A 21,432-nucleotide genomic window follows, 5' to 3' on the forward strand; every position below is an offset into this window, starting at 1 on the left:
ATGTAGTCTCTTATTTACATCACTGTTTTCGCCCAGTTCTTAATGTGACATGTATTTTAAGAAATGATATTCCAATGAAGTGCTCATCTTACCAGTTTTTCTTAAAGGCCTTTAAACTTCCATTTCTATTGTACATATGCAAAGTCTATGGATTGTAATGTTCTATTTAATAAGTATATATTTTAATAAAAATCTCACCACTATTTATGTAAAGTGAATGCTAAATTACACAATTTTTTCTTCTCCCTTCTTTGTCTTTCAAAAAACATTCTTAGCCTAAATTCTTGTTTTCTGTAGCTAGCCTTAGCTTCTTATGATAAATTATCTTCTTTCTGATGATGAACTAATATTTTGACTCCGATATGCTAACTTCTCTTCCTAATTTATTGTTCCAGTGCTCTTGCTCTTTTGGAAAACCTTCATCTGCTTTTTCTTTGTTCTTCTCATCCGTTGCTTGTTTCATGGCCACTTTCTATCTGGCAGAAGAATTACACATATGGCTTTCTCTAGTCAAATTAGTTACAATGCTCTGTGAACACTCAGGCAATAGCATACGGCCTGTGTGATCATCTTCACTGGTTGATAAACTGTTACACCACTGTGGGTTGCAGTGAACTGAGAATTATCTTCTTGGAATGAGATGCATTTATATCCCTTGCTCATTCATATTTTCTAAACCTACTTTTTTCTTTTAGAAATTCTTGATGAAGGAGATAGTGACTCAAACACAGACCAAGATGCTGGGAGTAGTGAAGAGGAGGAGGAAGAAGAGGAGGAAGAGGGAGAAGAAGATGAAGAAGGTAAAAGTATAGCTTATTCAAATGAAACTGTAAAATACTCCCAAGGTAATCTGCTGTACTCCTCTAAAACAGTGGCTCTTAATCTGTGGAGGGTTGCAAGCGATGCTGCTGGCATCTAATGGGTGAAGGCTAGAGATGCTGTGAAACATCCTGTGAGTCATAAGACTGCCCCCCACAGCAAAGTATCAGTATTGGCAAGGTTGGAACACCCTGCTCGGAAAGTATTAAACAAGGAAATTCATTTTTAATATCAACATAATTTTAACTTGACATTTTATGACTTTGATTATAAACTCTGAAAAGGGTACATTCATGTTGAGGGCATGTGATTTATGTTACCCTGACATGAATGTAACAGATGAGAGTGACTAGATATTTGCTCTTTATGTTGGAAAAATAGAGTGGAGAGGCCCAAAGCTATACTTGAACAGAAGCAGGCATGATGTTCTTCCTCTTCAGCTTTGATTATATTATTTCACAGGAAAATAAGCTCAGAACTTTACTTTGGTTAAGTCTCAGTTAAAACATCAGAACATAACACTGGTCAATATTTACTTACGTTACATATTTGAAAATATTAAAAGTATATCTTTCCCTTTTAGGGCGTAATGTTCTGTCTTAGAGTATAGTAGCTCTTCTACAACATAGTTTATAAAAATGAGTTTGATTTTTTCCAATGTCTTCCTCATTTAAAACATCTCCTAACCATGTACTACATTTATTTAACTTTAGCATTTCTTTGTTTTAATGTGAAAATACTATTCAAATAAAAACTATTAAATGTTTATAAGGAAAGTTTTCATGCATTAGGTAAGAGAAAATTTTAACAAATATTCATATTACTGTTGGACCCATTAAACCTGTCATGATGATCCAGTGTTCTCTGAAACTGAATTTCTACCCATAAGTTACAGTTCTTTCAAATTATCAAGGTAACGGTTTGTAAATATGGAAATAATGTTTTACCAAACAACAGCATGAGTGCAGCCTTTTATAATGTCTAAATGAGCAGGTGACACAGAAACAAAAATAGTTTTCCTGGCTTGGTTCTGGACTTCTTTGAGGTGAATAAACTTATTAAAATACTCTAAGATACGGCAAAAGCCTAGAAATAGTTACTTTGAATTCTGGAAATACTTATACTGTAGAAGAGAGTGTTATTAAACTCATAGATTCTAAATAGATTATGAAAATATTATACAGGGATACATTTTCAGTTCACATTTATTTGTGTAGTTTTATAATTTTGTTATGTTTAATTTCAGGACAAACGGTGACTATTCATGACAAAACAGAAATTAATCTAGTCTCATTTCGTCGTACAATTTATCTTGCTATTCAGTCAAGGTAAGGTACTGTAGATCAGTTCATCCTTATTTTTGACAGGGGATGGGCAAGCAGATGGGATTTTTAGAATCTGTTAACAGAAAACTAGACACTATTGCAGGGAGTCTCAAACTACTTGCCTCAAGCCCCAGTTAATAGATTCCTGCTGTTGGTTCTTCACTTCAAGAGCAAATTGTCTTTACTTATCTGTTGCGTAATTAAATGTTTTTCTTTTTAAAGCTATGTCATTTCTTATGTTTAAATATCACTAATAACCTGAAAACAATTCTACATTACAGAGTTAGCACAGTGTTTAATTGTGTAGTGGAAGTTTAATGTTTTATTTTTTTAATTTGGTTTCTAACTCTGGCTCTAAGCAGAGAAACACTGTTATGATGACGTTTGCACACTTGACTTGTTGTGCAAATGGAAATGAATATGAACAGAAGTAGGAATTAGGAAGGTTTTAAGGACCCTTTGAAGTAATGTTAAGCAAGAACTACTATGATGTCATGAAAACAACCTATTCCCTTTGAAGGCAGTGACTTTTAAAGAGAAATAAATGAAAATATTAAATCTTAGTACATCTGTTGTTTCGAATGGTAATCAGCCTATTGATTTAGTGGGCACCGTGTATATTTTACAGTGGAGAAGGAATATTTTCTCTGTTTTGTTTTGTTACTAGGTTTTGTATATTTCCATTTAGTATGATGTAATAGCAAAAATGATTCATAAGTAGGAGTCGTCTTGTTTTCAGTCTGTCTGAAAACTTTTTGGCTTAGATTCGTCTTCAAAAAGAGAAATGTTAAACAGCAAAACATTGCTAAGAAATTTTTTTGCTTTACCCTTACATGTTTCTTTGCCTTTCACATGAAAGGAAAACCTATTAAATGTTTTTTTATACAAACTTAAAAGTGAGAAATTTTTGTTTTAAGTAGCTATTCTTAGAGTTTGACCTTTTATTTGTTTGTCCTTTTTTTTAGAAATTCAATAGTAATCAGTTGTAAAGAGCAGATTCACTGCTTTAATATTGCTATTAACACTAACTTTGAAGAGTCACAGTGGAGCTCTTTGAATTATTATTTAAAAGAAACTTTGTTTTTTAAGCGATCTAACCTTGATAACCTCTGAATCACACAAAAAGATTTGAAAAACTAAAACATTAGACAAGTGACAGCCACTATTATATAGTGGCACCAATTCTAGTAACAGTACAATAAGTACTGTCTTATGTGTTATTTGTTAAGAGTCTCAGCCCCTAAATGCCTAGTAAAAATAATTTTAGGAAGTAAACACAACTTTGATAAAAAGGTGTTTAAAGGACTTGGTTGGGAGACTCACATAATGGGATTATAAAATGTGAAAAAGTTACGAAACAAATATTATTCTAGATGAATAAGTAATGTTGGTCATTAAAACAGCTAAAGTGGTTTACTTTATCTTTTTAAAGCAACAGTACTTAGTAGTAATGATGAGTTCAGTTAGATACACGGAAAGATTACTGGTGGAAATTTAAATTGGTGCATTCTTTATGGAAAGCCTTCTGGCAGCATGAATCAGTGGCTTAGTTTGATTGCCATTTGACCCTTCTTTTTCATTGTTTCTCAAAGAAATACATATTGACAGAGAATTATACACAGAATTGTTCAAAGCAAAAAGAGAGGGGGAGAGAGAGAGAGAATCTTATTGCCCAGTATGAATAATCAAAATGTTCAATTTATACCACCATTGAAAATTAGGTTAATGGAGCATTGGTACTGATGTGGGCAAGTTAGGTTAATGGAGCATTGGTACTGATGTGGGCAAGTGGTCTGATTTATTGTTAGGTGGGGATAAAAACTAATAATATAGACTATATAATACCATGCTGGTAGCATTATCTTAAGTATACAAATAGGAAGGCAGATTCTAGAAATAATACATTAACATAACACCAGTGGTTATCTTGAGAGGAGGTTGGATTATTTATATAAACTGTTCACTTTTGGAAATCTTCTGAACAAAACCAAGTTCTGGCAACTGAACTATTTGGGGATTTTATTTTTTTACTTTCTTTCCTTTTAGACTTGTTGACTGACCTCAACAGTACTCTGATCTTAATGTTCTGGCTCCTTAAGCAGTCTTCTTTTATTTATGGAAACATAAAACAACACAACTAGCTTTGCTATTAAAAATTAGACTTTCCTGGTTGTTCTTGCTTTTAAGTGATGTTGAAGCTGTAGCATCAGAGGGAGGTGGGACTTCAATGTCCTCAACAATTTGAAGTTTCTTAAATTGGAGACATCAACAAACCATTTGTAAGCACGGCTTGAAAACTGGCATCATGTAAAGTCTTTTTTCTTTCCCCTTCCCTCAGTCACTATTAATTTGTGTTAAACCTGGAATTCATTTGGTTTAAAATATCAAGCAAATTTAATTCATTTAATATTTACATTTAGTGCAGCTTCAAAACAGTCATGGTAAGTAGTCACCAAATACTTCTAAAGTAAAACAGGAACAAGGGAAATAGACTGTCATACCTTCTCCCTTATTCTTCACTTACTAGATAAAAGGAAAGTTGTAAAAATTTCCATGACCTACTTGACTTGTTTTTCAGAAATTACAGGATTTTCTTCCTGAGTACTAATTCTTTTTTTTTTTGAATAAAAACTAGAAAATATCACATCTTTTAAAATACTTTCTGGTATTGCTATATTATTGAAATTTATCAACTCCAGTCAACTATTTTAATCTTAGAGCTAGATATTGTTTAATATTATCTGTTGTGAAAGCTCTTTCTTGATAGCTTTCTTTTTTTCTTTTTAGTTTTTTTGAAATTCCATTCTACCATCTTGAATTATTACCCCTTTTGTGTTTATGAAACCCAATCAGTAACAGAAGCTGAGGAATAGAGATGAAGTATAAAACTAAATTCGTACTTATATTTCAGTGGGTGATTATTTTACACTGCTGTTATCAAAAGATATTAGCATTATTCCTGAATCAAGTTCACACTGAGTTTGATAATTCTCTTAAGTGAAGCATATTGAAGATATTTTTCATGTAATTTATATAAATGTTGTATAAAAACATTTTTTTCTTTGTAAGTGATTTTGGTTATGTACTGTTTTTATACTTAGTTTTTATATAATGTACAATAGAAGCCCTGTGTTTGGGTATGAATCAAGATAACTTGTAAAGGTGGTGATTAAGCACTGGATGTCATGCTGGGCTCCTGGAACATCTTTTACCTCTTCCTGACTTGGATCAGGAGAAGTGGAAATATTTAGCAGTGTAATAAAAATTTGCTTGCTTTCTGTGTCTATGGATTTGCACATTCTGGACATTGTATATAAATGGAATTATACTGTATGTGGTCTTTATGTCTGACTTCTTTCACTTAGCATAAGTCAAAGTCCATCCATTTTATACTGTAGTATGTATCAGTACTTCATTCCTTGCAGAGTTAAGAACTATGTCTTTTTTATATATACAATACAGTAATATGAAATTATAGTAAAAAAATATTTAAAACAATTATTAAAGTAAGATTTTTATATATGAAAGGGTGCTACAGTTTAAATATGCTGCAGGTTTTTAACCTAATTATTGTGACCATTTTATCTCTACAGTTTAGATTTTGAAGAGTGTGCTCACAAATTGCTGAAAATGGAGTTTCCTGAGGGTCAAACAGTAAGTTAATACTTTTTTTTCTTTAGGAAATATATACTGGTTATAAAAATGGTTAAGACAGTTAATAGGTTTCATGAATTGAAACAGTAACTCAGTACTGAATACTCATTTTTTTAAATGTAGATTTTCTAAAATTTTAAAGTAACTCAAAACTTAGGAGTTCCGAGGTGCTTCATATATGCTACTCATTCCAGTGACTTAAATTGGCTGTTTGATTTGGCTTTGGGAAAAGGAGGAAGTCTCTCTGAACCACCACACTTTACACAAATTTCTGAGTGGTTGCCTGTAAATCAAATGGTGGCTTAAATACAATAGGAAGTTTGTTCTCTAATGAATTACCTGGTTCGTCTACTTTATGCACTAAAACGTTCTTTTGTCATAGAAGTTGTGAAGATCATCATACATGTTGTTACATTACTTTAATTGCATACAGAAGAATCTGTACCATTTTTTTCATGCATTAATTCATTTAACAAAATGTATTCAGCATATATTGTATGTCAGGCACTCTGCAAGGTGTCAGGGATTCAGCTGGCCATAAAGTACATTTTAGCCCCCTCTTAGCCCATTAGTCTTATAACTAGTTAGTAAACGTCAGTATTCAAAGTATCATAGAACCCTCATACCAAGGATAATAAAGACTAGATGGGTGTTTTTTTCTAGTTGTATTCTTATGTATATTATTCCCTGTCCATCTGGATTTTAGATCCTTGGAACCTGAGCCAAGGCTTTCAAGGTTTTGTTTTTCACACCTTCCTTTACATGTAGTAGACAGGTGCAGAGTGAATGTATCAGCTCTACTAGGCTGTTTGGTTTCTAGTTCTTCTAAAAGATCTTCTTGACTATCTGAGCTAAGTTAACGTTAAGTGGAAGTCCTTTGTCTTAAGGCTTTAAATATGTTCTGTTACAGGGATGGGCACACTGTGGCCCAGGCTCACTACCCATTTTTGTAAATAAAGTTTTATCGGAGTGCAGCTGTCCCCATTGGTTGATGTATTGTGTATGGCTGCTTTTGCCCTATAACAGCAGAATTGACTAGTTGCAACAGAGACTATATGGCCACTAAAGCCTAAAATATTTACTGTCTGGCCTTTTTTTTTTTTTTTTTTGGCGGTACGTGGTCCTCTCACTGTTGTGGCCTCTCCCGTTGCGGAGCACAGGCTCTGGACATGCAGGCTCAGCGGCCATGGCTCACGGGCCTAGCCACTCCGCGGCATGTGGGATTTTCCCGGACCGGGGCATGAACCCGTGTCCCCTGCATCGGCAGGCGGACTCTCAACCACTGCACCACCAGAGAAAGCCTACTCTCTGGCTTTTTACAGAAAAAGTTTCCCAACCTTTGTTCAAGAATATAGATTAGTTCTTGAAATGCCATGGTATGGAATTTTGAAAAGAGATTATTCTTCTCAAATTTAAAAAATTATATTTTCCCTCTTAAAGTTTATTTATTGGTATATTAATAATAGTGTACCTATTTGTATTATGGTTCACTTGATGTGTTGTCATTGGAAGGGAATAGATTAGTGAATTAACCTTTAAAATTATAATTGAAACTGAAGTTATAGTATGATCTTGTCACATTATTTGAGGAATACAGTTAAGTCATTATAAATTTTATTAATATTAATCCAGAGGATAGTTGTTCTAGAACTTAACTTCAACATATTTTGATAACATTTGGAAGAGTGTCTTAGTGCATCTATTTTCGTGCACTCAAAAGACTCTCCTAAAATCACTATGATATTTAATTAAAATGTTAAAATATTTAATTATTTTATGCCACAGGGAATAACTTGTAATTGCACTTAGTCTAAGGAAGAAAGTAATTTGTTTTTCAGGTAGTGCTGACTTTATTAGCAATGCTATCAGCATATTACCATGTTATATTGTTTAAAACCTGATTACCTGTTAGGTTATTGTAAAATACAGTGTTGGTAGAAGAAGTTGAAAATGTATTTTAATATATCAAATTAACATTATATGGCAGAACTCAGAAAAGCCTCATTTAAGTTTTTAGTACTATATTAAATTTTGACAAGTACATCTCTTCAGAACTTAGACATTTATAAACATTTTAATTGACGCAACTCGTGACTAATTTTTTAAAAAATTATAATAATCTAGTTATATAATTACATCTAAAAATAATCTTATATTGTGAAGGGAGGCCTTTGAGTAGATAGTTTTATAAGTGAATTATCAGCTTCTAGAACAGCACTGTCCAATAGAACTTTCTGCAGTGATGAAAATATTCATATTCTGCACTGTTTAGTACAGTGGCCACTGTACTCGTCACATGTCGCTTTTGAGTACTTAAAGTGTGACTGAGAAACTAAAATTTGATGTAATGTTAAGCAATTTAAATTTAAATAGCTATGTGTTGCTAGGGCCTACCATACTGGACAGCACAGTTTTAGAGTGTCTGTTCTGTGCTTCTTCAGGGTCCCCTTGCTTCCTCTTGCACATAGATATTTGCAGTAAATGCATATTGACCTCATTTTTTAAATAATTTACAATAATTGCTTAGGTTGTATCTTAGTAATTATTATATCAAGTGACAAAATGTTACAAAATGTTATCAAGTGACAAAAGTGTCAAAATTCTTAATTGAAGATATAAAGGTAAAATTAAAGTAAAAATGAACTGAAATGTATACATTATATTTTATAAGCTTGGTTTCTGTTTGTGGAAAGCAAATACATTGCAGTTACTGTATTTAAAAAAACTAATTTTAAACTTTCTGATAAGAAATGTTTTGTTGAGAAATATATTTAGTTAATTCTACAGCAGTGCTCAGGGTTAGGGGTAGGGTTATGCCTTTTTTCATTTTGTCTCCATTGATTTGTCCACATTTCCTGAGTTTCTTCACTTATGAAATTTCTATAATCAACACATATTTCATTAAGGTTATTTCAGGAATTAGTAAATAATATTTATTTGTTAAAGTCATTTGTGATGATGGTATTTCCTGATCCTGGATTTATTCTTGCATTTCTTAGTTCAACAGAATTTTCACAAAGGAGTTTTCAAGGCCCATAAATAACTGATTGGACAGTGTGTTATTATAGCAGTTATGAAATGGTTCCATCTATTTATAGAGATTCATCTATTGACAGATCTATATGTATAACATTTATTTTGAGGCTAAAAAACTTAGCCACAAAGGTCTTTTTTTGTTGTTGCTCTTTTAAATATATTTTCTTCTTTATCAGCCAGAGGGTCATTTACATTAACATTGAAGCTGTGCCCATGTATGCTTCTGTAAAGACTCACCATGTTCTGCCTTCTCCATACTAACAAAATATATTCCTTCATAATTGGGTTTAAATCTTTGGAAGATGTATAACTGAATTGTTATATGTCATATTGGTGATCTATATTTAAAAGACTTCTGTGTAGAATCTTTTTAGAATACAGTATATTCAGTCTCTTTTTGATGTATCTGTTTCCTATACTAGGTTTTCATGAAGTGGTTCATACTTATATGAATTTAGAATTTTATAATCAATCTAATTAGCATAAATGACTATGGAATTTCTGTCAGGCAAACAGAAGACTTTAAAAAACTATAGGCTTGAATAGATTGAATTTTTTGTTTTGTCTGCACAACTAAAGTTCACAGAGTTTTGTGTTTTTAAAACCTTATTTAAAAATTCAGGCTGTCTCTATCATATTGATAAATTATCATATAGCATGGATTCACTGTGTTTTGAATCATTAATGTAATTGTTCTCCAAATAGAAAGAACTGTGCAACATGATACTTGACTGCTGTGCCCAACAAAGGACATATGAGAAATTTTTTGGCTTATTAGCTGGGGTGAGTTCCAACCTCATTTTTCTTGTTGGATTTTGATGAAATCACAAGGGTAATTCTTAACATGAGTATTGCGAATTAATGTGTCTGCTTTGTTGCCTGGTCTAGTAACATATCTTTGCTGAAAGCAAATTGTTCTTCCCTTCCACAGGTTTCCCACTCTGCAGCTTCCTCCTTTCCCACTTCATTTTTGTAGTGCCTTAATACTACATATTACTCTTCCAGAACTTTGAGAAATTCCACATGCTTTGTAAAATTTCCCAAAGAGGACAGTTAAATGCTGTCTTTTCAAAATTTCACAGCAATTTCTGAAGTCAAGTACATGCTCAGGCAGCACAAATAAAGCATGAGCTAAAATAATTTTTTGAGTCCAAACTCAACCCACAGAGAAGTATATTTATCTTATACAAATGTGTATGTCTGTGGTCAGCTACATGTATAACTTTGTTTTAGCATATAAATCCCAGGTAGATAGGGGTGATATATATTAACTTCTTTTTTGAGCATCCCATTATACAGCACAAGAAGATTAAGTGATATGATATACAAATATTTATTAACTTTTGATTGAATAAAATTAGTATTTAATATGCTCATAATGGTATTGACATTTTTATTTTTAATTTATTAGCGATTTTGCATGCTAAAAAAAGAATACATGGAATCCTTTGAAAGTATATTCAAAGAACAATATGATACCATCCATCGCTTGGAAACAAACAAATTGAGAAATGTTGCTAAGATGTTTGCTCACCTCTTATACACCGATTCACTTCCATGGAGCGTAAGTAGATAGGTCAATATTTGTACTTCTTTCCTAATCCCCTGTTATTATGAAATAGATATTAAGTATAGCACAGCCATACTTTTCCTATGTAGGAAATGTACTTTAAAATGAAATGTTGAGGGCTTCCCTGGTGGCGCAGTGGTTGAGAGTCCGCCTGCCGATGCAGGGGATACGGGTTCGTGCCCCGGTCCAGGAAGATCCCACATGCCGCGGAGCGGCTAGGCCCATGAGCCATGGCCGCTGAGCCTGCGTGTCCAGACCCTATGCTCCGCAACGGGAGAGGCCACAACAGTGAGAGGCCCGCGTACCGCAAAAAAAAAAAAAAAGAAATGTGGAGCAAACTTTTACTATAATGGCAGTCTTTGAGGTTGTGTTCATATAACATGGGATCAAAAAACTAAGTAGGGACTCCCCTGGTGCTGCAGTGGTTAAGAATCCGCCTGCCAATGCAGGGGACACAGGTTCGATCCCTGGTCTAGGAAGGTCCCACATGCCGCTGAGCAATCAAGCCTGTGCTCCACAGCTACTGAGCCCGCACGCCTAGAGTCCATGCTCCGCAACAAGAGAAGCCACCTCAATGAGAAGCCCGCACACCGCAACGAAGAGTAGCCCCCGCTCGCCACAACTAGAGAAAGCCCGCACACAAGAACGAAGACCCAATGCAGCCAAAAATAAATCAATTGATTAATTAATTAATTATTTTAGAAAAAGAAAAGCTAAGTAAATAATGTGTGAGTGTAAGAAATACTATCCTGGATGATATTAACAGTCCAAACATTACAGTTCTTTCTGATAGTGATGGCTAGGAGTGTTTTCAGAGAAAATGTAGATTTTCATCTTCTCTGTATACACACGTGTGTGCACACTCATATTCACATACACCAATAGTCTGGTGGCATATGAGCCTCTGAGTTACTGCCTGTTTCCTGACGGAGTAACTGTCAATAGTTCCTCTGGTAAGGACATAAGAGAAATGACTGTTCTGGCAAGATGTATTTTTCTTAGCAGGCATTGAAGTTGGGTAAGTGATAGGGAGGAAGTTCTGTAGTCATAGTTAGAACAAGGAAAGATACTCTCGATGGGGAAATGTACACTGGGTTGGAATTTGAACTGCATTCATTAAGCTGGCACTTAATTGTACAATTACTATTCATTCAACAGCCATTTGTTTAGTCACCAACTCTGTGCCCAGAAAGAGACACTGGGCATCCAAAATGAATTGTATATGGTCCCTGCTTTCAAGAAGCTTAGTACCATAAAACAGAAGAGGTAAGATGCCCAAGGTAATAATGCAAAATACAAAGTAGTAGGTTAGGCTGAAGGAACTGAAAAATCGGAAAGAAATTATATCCAAGATGGAAGAAAAAAGAGAATCATATTGTAGAATACCACAACCCAGTGGTAGAATGAAGCAGCATCATTGAGCTTATAAATGGTGGATAGAGTTTTGTAATACTTTAAGTACTAAGTGTGTCCAGCTACTTTAATAGGCATTTATAAGCTAACCCAGCAGGCTAATCATAACTTTTACTTTGTTTTTACTCCCTTCTCTGGGAAAATGAAATCAAAGTTTTAAACAATTGAAATAAGTGAGCTCCTGGAACACATCCATAAAAAACTGGAGGTTGCTTTTATTTTTATTTACCCTAAAATTTCTCTCTGTGAGCTTCAGTAAGCCCACTCTTAACTATTCAGAACAAGCCATCACTCTTCGTCTTTACTCGTCTTGTGTACTCTAGTCCTGGACAAAACTGTAGCTTGATGCTTTAAGTGGCATTTTTCCCCATACCCTCTTACACCCATGTTTTGATGAGTGAGTTTTAGGAGCTAATAATCTTAGCATTATATGCTCAAGACAATATTCCTTCCTGCTATAAAAAGCACATTACTCAGGAAAGAGAATGAACTCTATTTCTGTAGCATCTTAACATTTTGGAAATTTGTATGGAGAAGCAGTCTTAAACTTTCCCAAGTAATAATGCGTATCAGCATAAGGGAAGATATTTAGAGATAATTCTAACTGCAGATGAGAGCAAATCGTTAATTTCAAGGGACACTATAAGTTACAGATATTGGTCACTTTGTCTCATCTTTTGAACACCAAGATAAAATTATCGTTTTCTAATTTTAATTTTCAGGTTCTTGAATGCATAAAGCTGAGTGAAGAAACCACTACATCATCCAGTAGAATTTTTGTGAAAATATTTTTCCAAGAACTGTGTGAATACATGGGTCTTCCTAAACTTAATGGAAGATTAAAGGATGAGTAAGTTTATTATTAAGCACTCTTTATTCTTACTGCCCTCGGAGGTTTTCCCCTACTTTAGCAGCCGTAAGTTCACCCTTAGTTGTAAAAATACAAGTTAAGTCCTTAGGACATTCTTTGTCCGTTACACTGTTCTGACTCTGATGCTCTGTGTGGCACAGAACAACGTGAAACTTTTAACGATCGATTAGTTCAAGTAGAGAAAATGCAGAATTAACGCCTCTTTTAGTTTAGTTAGAACATACAGAATTTTTTTTGCATGCTCACTGGAGTTTCCCAGTAATGAGTATTTGTAGTTTTATTTTCATTTTTACCCTAATATTGAGCCAAAGAATGATAATTTTTTTTATTATCAGTGGATGATTGTGAACATATACCAGTGAATATCAGTCCTGTAACTGTTGAAATTATTACACTGAACTAGGGCTTTGTTCCAGGACTATTATGGAATCCCTGTCCCAGCTTCCTTACTTCCTGTGTATTCAGATTGCCCATTGCCATGCACATTGGCTTCTACTCCATTCACACTCCTGAAATCCTTTCAGATTTTTTTCAGTGACCACCTGCCGAGTCCCGCAGTCTTTCTCAGTCCTCATGCCTCGTGACCTCGTGGTCTCACTTACACCGTTGACCACTTGCTCATGAGCTCACTTTCTTATTCTGCCTTGCTCCCCCCAACCTCTCTCTCCTCTTCAGCCTGCCTCTCCGGTATTCGCTAAAGGTCTGTCCTGGATTCTGCATGCTCTGGGTGGGTCCATCCACTTCTCTTAGCTTCGTATACTTACTTATTGGTCCTTACCTACTTTGCCAGGCTCACATACTCCCTCCCCAGCAAGCCGCACTGCGGCTGCACTGCACCAACGCTGCGCAGCTGGTTAAGCAAGTCCGGCTCATTCATGCCTCCTTACCTCTGTTTCCAGAGCTAGGAATTCCTTCTCTTGTTCTATCCAGCAAACTCGTATTAATCGTTCCTCTTACATTAAGTTACCTTTTTCTATGAAGAATGGTTTTTCCTAACTCTGCAGCTTAGTGCATTGAATGTAGCACTCAAAACCACATGTCCCGGGCTTCCCTGGTGGCGCAGTGGTTGGGAGTCCGCCTGCCGATGCAGGGGATGCAGGTTCGTTCCCCCGTCCGGGAAGATCCCACATGCCACGGAGCGGCTGGGCCTGTGAGCCATGGCCGCTGAACCTGCGTGTCCGGAGCATGTGCTCCGCGACGGGAGAGGCCACAACAGTGAGAGGCCCGCGTAACGCAAAAAAAAAAAAAAAACACATGTCCAAAACCACATTATATTGTTAATGTTTCTCTATTTTTCCCCCTGCCTAGAAACAGTGATTCCTACAGTCTTCATCCTTGATTTCTCTTTTGTTGACTGCTCTTCCCCTCCTCCAGTACCTTCCACAGTGCTGTGTATACAGGCGTGTTTGCATGTACAACAGAGGAGGCTTGTTAGGTTTTGTTTTTTACTTTTCTGTACATACACTCACATATAATAAATATACATATGTATATGTAGGTTTATATGTGTCATATACGTATATCTATTCTGAGTGTTGTATGTGTATATGAAAGTTTTTTAAAAACCTCCTCTTGTATAATTCTAGAAATCTATTTATTTATTTATTTTTTTTGACTGCTCCTCATGGCTTGTGGGATCTTAGTTCCCCAACCAGGACCCATGACAGTGAAAGCACTGAGTGCTAACCACTGGACTGCCAGGAAAATCCCTAGAAATTAATTTTAGTAAATTATGACTTGACCCTACTCATTTAGATAGCATGCAGCCTGACCAGATAAATGATTTTTAAATCACTTGCTTGTATTTCATTTACTAATTTAATGTATAGAATATCTGAAAAATGACTATATAAGGATTTTGCCTTTTTATATTTAAGCAATCTGTTCTCTTTTGTTCATTTTTCTTTTTCCTTTTTAGAACTCTGCAGCCATTCTTTGAAGGATTATTACCCCGAGATAACCCAAGAAACACTCGATTTGCCATCAACTTCTTTACTTCTATAGGTCTTGGAGGTTTAACGTAAGAATTATTATCAGAATTTTATTCAATTTACAGAATTATTTCACAGTTGCCTTCAAGGCAGAATCTAACAGAGATTATGTTTCTTATTAGGGATGAATTGCGTGAGCATCTCAAAAATATACCAAAGGTCATCGTGGCACAAAAACCAGATGTTGAGCCAAATAAATCCCCCGCCTCCTCTTCCTCCCCTGAGTCCTCCTCCTCTGAGTCTGACTCCTCTGCCTCTGATTCGGACAGCAGCGACAGCAGTTCAGAGTCTTCTAGTGGAGAAAGCGCTTCATCCGCCAGTAGTCAGAGCTCAGCCTCAGGTACTGAAACTGATGTATAGTTGATCGTGCTCTTTTCTAACAAGTGTATTGCTGGTGGTGTTTACAAGGGAAGAGAATAATTTGATTGCTTATTTATTTTAGAGTTCATTTGTTTAAAAGCCACAGTTAATAATATAAATGATCATCTATCACTGTTGCAGTCTATACTGAATTCAGCATTTATAATGCTAAGATTATCTTTTGGAATCCTCTTCAACGAAATGAAGATATTCCATTGGCAAATATTTATTTGAGTGCTGACTGAAATGCCATTCATAATGTCTGTAATCTACTTTACAGGAGCTTTCCTGATGGTTATATTTTAAAGAAAATTTAATTTTTTACTTTTAATAGTGAAGCTTTATATTAGTAATTGACGCATACCACACATTCAGTGCACACATTTTAAGTGAACAGCTGTATAAATTTTCATAAACAGACCACATCCGTGTAGCCAGGACCCAGAACGAGAACAACCAGTACCCCAGAAATCTTCCTTTTTCCCTCTTGTACTTACTACCACTCCTCCCATCCACTGCCTCATGGCAGCTCCTGTTCTGATTTGTAATTCTATAAATTAGTTTTGCCTGCTTTAAACTTTAGAATTATATATTATGAACTTCTTTATGTTTGGTTTATCTTTCAACTTTATGTTTGTGAGATACGTCCGTACTATTGCATTTAGTTATAGTTCATTCATTCTCATTGCTGTATAGTTTTTCACTATGCAGATATTCCACAGTATATTTAACATTTGTCCTTTTTACTCAGCGGAAATTTAAATTTATAAGTAGTGTTGCCATGAATGCTCTCGTACATATCTTTTGGCGACATACATATATATATATATGTATATATATATATGCACATTTCTGTTGGATATGTACCTAGAGGTGGGATCACTGGGCTGTAGGGTGTGTGTAGATACTCCCAAACAGCCTTCCAAGTGGTTATTCTAGTTTACACTCCCACCAGCCATGTATGAGAGTTCCCATAGCTCCCATCTTCACTAACACTTTAACTGACTGTCTTTTTCATTTTAGCCATTTTGGTGGGTGTGTAATGGTACTGCATTGTGGCTTTAATTTTCATTTCCTTGATCAGTAGTGAAGTTGAGCATCGTTTTCTGTATTATCTGCCATTTGGATATTTTCTTTTTGTTAAGTGGCTGTTCAGAATTTTTGCCTCCTCCCCCGCTTTTCATTAAGTTGGCTTTTCTGTTGATTTGTAAGTGCCTTTATGTATTTCAGATATGTATTTTTTGTCACATGTATGTATTGCAAGTAACTAGTCCTGTTCTTATCTCTCGAGCCCTGCAAGGCTGCCAGAGCTCTGCTGGTCTATGTCCCTCAGCAGCAGCCCTCTGAATCAGCAGATACTCGTAGGGAGAAAGTGACATTACCTTACCTCTCTGTGGTTCTGCCTTCTCTTGAGTCTTGGCCCTTCTAGTCCTCATTTTTTTTTGCCAGCTCTCTGGTGTCTATTTTTTAGTTTTTATCTTGAACTAATTTTTGACTTATAAGAAAGTTGCAAAAATAGTGCAGAGAATTTCCATATAGTCTTCACCCAACTTCCCCTAATGTTAGCATCTTCCATAACTGTAGTTCACTTATCAAAACCAGGAGATTAACATCAGGAAAATACTATTCACCAAACAACAGGTCTTATTTGAATTTCACTAGTTTTCCCACTAATGTTCTTTTTCTTTTTCCAGGGCCCTCCTTGCCTTTAATTGTATTTCTCTTTAATCTTCTACAACCTGTGGTAGTTCTTCTCAGGCTTTCCTTGTTTTGAATGGCTTTGACCCTTTTTAAGTCCTCTGGTCACTTATTCTGCAGAATGTCCCGCAGTATGGAGATCTGTCTGATGTTTTCTCATGATTAGAATGAGGTTATTCATTTTTAGCCAGAATACCATAGAAACGATATGTTGTTCTTACTGTGCCTTATTGAGGAGTTGATAATACTGATATTGGTGACATTAAGTTTGACCACTTGGTTAAGGTGGTATCTATTGGGTTTTTTCATGGAAACTGTTTTTCTTTATAAATTAATATCTTGCAGGGAGATAATTCAGTACTATGCAAATCTCCTCTTTCTCCTCTAACTTTTGGTCTTCTATTTTCACATCCATCTGTGGATCTTATCTGCAACACTTACTACTGTAGTGTTTGCCAAATGGTGGTTTTCCTGTTTGTCTCTTTTTCCACATTTGGTAATTGAATTTCTCCTGTAAGAAAGAGTTGTGCCCTCCTCCATTTATTTATTAATTCAACTATATATTTATATCAGTGTGGACTCATGAATATTTATCTTATTCTATGGGTTAAAGTCCAATGCTATCATTTATTTTCTTGTTCAGATCATTTCAACTTTGGCAATTAGGAGTTCCTTCAAGTTGACTCCAGTGTTCTTTTGACATACTCCCATCCCTTTTTTTGAGCACTTCCTTATAGCATCTTAAGTTGCTCCAGATCTTTAGTGCCTTTCAAGAGAAGATGTTAAAATTTTATCTGGCATTTCTAGTTGTTTTCAGCAGCATTACTAGTCTTTCACAATTTTGTCTGTCCTCCTTGGGAAGGGGAAGTGCTATAGTAAAGGATTTTTTCAAATATGCCATTTTCTGAAAAGGTCTATGTTGTTTTCCCCAGGGCCAATTCTGCTTCTTTCATCATAGTATCTTAGTTTGAATAAGAGATACTCTGATTGTCCAAAATGCATGTCATTTCTTGTATCTTTCAATGCGTATTTCAGACAGGCAGCACTTTTCCCCACAGCCTTATTAGTAGGTTGGAAGGCTAGTCTTTACATGCTTGTTTCACTTCAAAGTGTTTTACATACTAAGTGGCATGCAGAATTAGGGGACTTTCAGTGTTTTATATTATTAGAGCAAGATTCCATTTGCTCACAGGAAATTTTATTCTTGAATTGAAATACACTAACATTGTTCATTTACCATTCACCTCTAAAGAATTTGTTATTTCATGGTATCTGTTTTGAGAACAGATGATAACACAGCATGTACTGCTGCAATAAGGAAGCTTGCTGATTCAGAATTAATTTGCCTCATCATACTGTTTCAGTAGAGAGCTTTCAGTTTTATCAGTAAAATATTAAATAGCATAAAAGCAATATGAACTTACCCCAAATTAGAAAATTTTAAAGCAAACACCAAAGAGAGAGAAGAGTGCATATTATTATAGGGCTCAGGTTTTAGTGTCAAGAAGCACCAAGAGTGGCATACACCAGGGTCAGAGAGACGTCGATTCTGCACGGAGCCAGATGGTTTCTGCTTGGGTAGCTGCAGCTCAGCTGAGCTGCTTGATAGGAACCAGAGAAATAGGTCCTTAGTGGCAAACCAACTGACTGTGCCGGGGTAGGCATTTGGCAGGAGAAACAGAGGCTGGTACACTGACATTTGGGTGGAGGTAGGACAAGGGTAGGCAACCTTCCACCATATTTCCTTCTTTCTGTATGTATTTATATGAACTTGACAGAAACTGTGGTCATCTCAGTACCCTTGATTATGTACCCAAACTAAATAACACAGATATCGTGATTGAATGTGTTTTATAGCTTAAAATGGTAAGATATTTCATTGTAATTAATATTTATATTTGTGATCATATTAATAAAATTCAAAGTTTCAAGGCCTTCTTAGAAGAGTTTTCTCAGAAATCAAGCCTTTGTGGCTCTCATAAAACCTATGATTATATCTCAATATAGCTTCTCTTTGCTAGTACAGTTAGTACTTCTCTGATAGCAGGACTATCATTTCTGTAGGCAGAGGTTTTCATTTGAAAAATACATATTCATATCATTACACAAACCCAGTCATCCCGCTCAGCCCACCTCTTAGGAAGTGATGTTGCTGGCATGTATGATCATTGCATTTTAATTATGTACGAGATCTGACATAATATTTCATATGACATAATGCATGTGGGCTAGAATTTATGTTTCGGATAAAATTTGTGAGTGGAAATGTACCACTTTAGTCACTTCATTAAAACTTTTACATTTGCTATAGTTTACTTAAAGTTCTTGTTTACTCTTTTGAGTTAAGGGTCAAAGCAGTACTTCAGTTAATATATTGTATATTCTTAAAAATTACACTATTGTATAATGTCTGTCATCAGACTTTGCATTCAATCGATTTGGCTCTGCATCCAGTTTGTCTGAATTAGTAAACCTGTAATGCATCAATAAGTGTGATTTTTCAGTTGTGAAATTAAGACTAAAATGAAAGCTAACTATATTTCATTTTACACATGCAGATAAAGATGTAAGAAAGAAGGGGCAAGGGAACCACAGAAGGAAAGAAGTAAATAAATTGATCAGGAAACAACACACGAATGATAGGAAACAAGAAGAAAGGAGACCAGAGCAACGGCACCAGGAAACGAGGACCGAGAGAGAAAGGAGGTCAGAGAAACCCAGAGACAGAGATTCAAAAGATCCCGTAACAAAGTACACTTCAGACAGAGGGCTTCCTTCTGAGCGAAACAGCTACAGCAGAGCCATGAAGGACAGAGACCAAGAAATGTACATGGATTTGGAACATAATCTTGGGGATCCCAGAAAGAAAAGAGGAGAGAGAAGAAATTCTTTCTCTGAAAATGAGCACAAATACAGAAATAAGGACAGTGAGAATTTTAGAAGAAAGGATAGGTCCAAGTCAAGAGAAAAGGATAAAAAACATTCAGCCTCTAGAAGTGATGAAGATAGGTATCAGAATGGTGCTGAGAGACGATGGGAAAAATCTAGCCGATACTCTGAACTATCCAGAGAATCAAAGAAGAATCAGGACCAGCGAAGAGAAAAGTCTCCAACAAAGCAAAAAAAATAATTCTGCAAAATTACAGAAACTGAACATGCCTTATATTCAGTTGAAACAAATTATTTTTTACATTGATTGACAAACTTTGTAGCTTGTATAAAGTACTGGTTTGTATTTGTACATTTAAAAAATGTTTTCATTTAAAAAAATGTTTTGTAATTGATACTTCTCAAGGCCCTCCACATAAAATTATTTGAAAAGTTTCACCAGAGAGGGATGTAATTCTTGCCCATATTTTGTTAATAAAATGATCAAATGCTCATTGAATCAGTGATTGTTTTCCATTGACAAAATTTTTTTTCTGATAATAATGTTTCCAGTTCTTTATAGAATTATTATAATAAATTGTTAGTGACTTTTTATTTGTAACTGAAGACCAAAATAGATGAACCATTTCAGGTTAACATTTTTGCTTTGTTAATGAGATGCTATGAACCTTTATTAGGAGTCACGCTTTTTTTAAAGTAGAGGAATTATTTTAATTTTCATATTATGTCTTGAACAAAATAGGTATGTGTAGTTTTTTTCAGAAGTGTTTTGGTGAAGCTAGGTGTATGTTAGTCTTTAAACAGATACACAGCTATCTGATTTATAATTAGGACTTCTCTTGATAACATCTCTTTCTGGACTGTTAGATGAACGTTTAATTGAAATTCTTTGTGATTAGTGCTTTTTCTCAGCCTTGAAGTTATATCACTGTTGGTAAGTTAATATGTATTTAATTTTTAATTTGGATTAATAGATAACCAGAAAACATACAGTCATGAGAAGTGTGGGCAAGACTAACTGTGAAATAATTCTAGTTTTTTTTATAAGAATTTTAAGGGTTTCTATCATTGTAACTCTCACCAGTTAATATGTGACCGTATTATTTTTACATTTGAAATAAAATATTGCCTCTGAAATTTTAGATCTGCTGACAGACATTTAACCTTACTTACTAAATAGACTACTTGTACTTGTTCACCTTAAAAGTACATAAAATCCATTTTAGCCAGTATCCAGGTTCAAGACTAATGGGACCACCATTTTAATGTTTCTCTTTGAGACGTACTCTGATTCAAAATGTCTTCTATTTTTGTTATTTAAAAACTTGAGTATAAGTAACAATAAAGTCCATGTCAGTAAAGAAACTCCTCCTCCTCTTCCTGTGTCCCCCAAAGTATTAAATCAAATATGGCAGCTTGGAAAAATTCTTTTCAACACTTTCTCCATCTGTGGTGGTTGGAAGGTGGTGAGTTGTGATTACAATGGACCGACACAGACATAGTACATTTCACAGAACTGTGAAGCTCAGCAAATTGGATTTAAGGAACACATAGGCTGTAAGCCCTAAAGGAAATAAATAAGCATTAATTTTTTTTTTAACTAAACATTGATCTTTAGAGGTGGTATCAAGGAAAAAACAGTGGACTAGAAATTTTATTTTCTTCACTTTAACCTTAGTTCATAATTTCTTTTCTAAATGTAAAAATGGGAAGCCATTCTTTTTATTGAGTACTTAAGACCTTAAAGAGTTATTAAAGTAGATTTTTTTTTTAATGTAACTTTTACAAGCTTCTATGTGCCCAAGT

At 35.0% G+C, this 21,432-nt stretch overlaps 1 protein-coding gene across 1 annotated transcript in view; it reads left to right on the top strand.

Annotated features, from left to right (window-relative positions):
- The window catches only part of CWC22 (CWC22 spliceosome associated protein), a 62,632-nt gene extending 42,507 nt beyond the window's left edge, over positions 1-20,125 (top strand). Inside the window, exons 12-20 of the mRNA XM_027126877.1 lie at positions 696-800; positions 2,066-2,147; positions 5,738-5,798; positions 9,540-9,617; positions 10,246-10,398; positions 12,540-12,667; positions 14,607-14,708; positions 14,802-15,019; positions 19,296-20,125. Of these exons, the coding sequence (XP_026982678.1) occupies positions 696-800; positions 2,066-2,147; positions 5,738-5,798; positions 9,540-9,617; positions 10,246-10,398; positions 12,540-12,667; positions 14,607-14,708; positions 14,802-15,019; positions 19,296-19,867 (1,499 nt within the window). The 3' untranslated portion in view covers positions 19,868-20,125. The remainder of the gene's footprint in view (positions 1-695; positions 801-2,065; positions 2,148-5,737; positions 5,799-9,539; positions 9,618-10,245; positions 10,399-12,539; positions 12,668-14,606; positions 14,709-14,801; positions 15,020-19,295) is intronic.
- Positions 20,126-21,432: the final 1,307 nt, after the last annotated feature.

The sequence above is a fragment of the Aethalodelphis obliquidens genome, unplaced genomic scaffold (genome assembly GCF_003676395.1).
Source record: "Aethalodelphis obliquidens isolate GAN/ISIS:26980383/991018 unplaced genomic scaffold, ASM367639v1 scaffold2, whole genome shotgun sequence".
Taxonomy (NCBI): domain Eukaryota; kingdom Metazoa; phylum Chordata; class Mammalia; order Artiodactyla; family Delphinidae; genus Aethalodelphis; species Aethalodelphis obliquidens.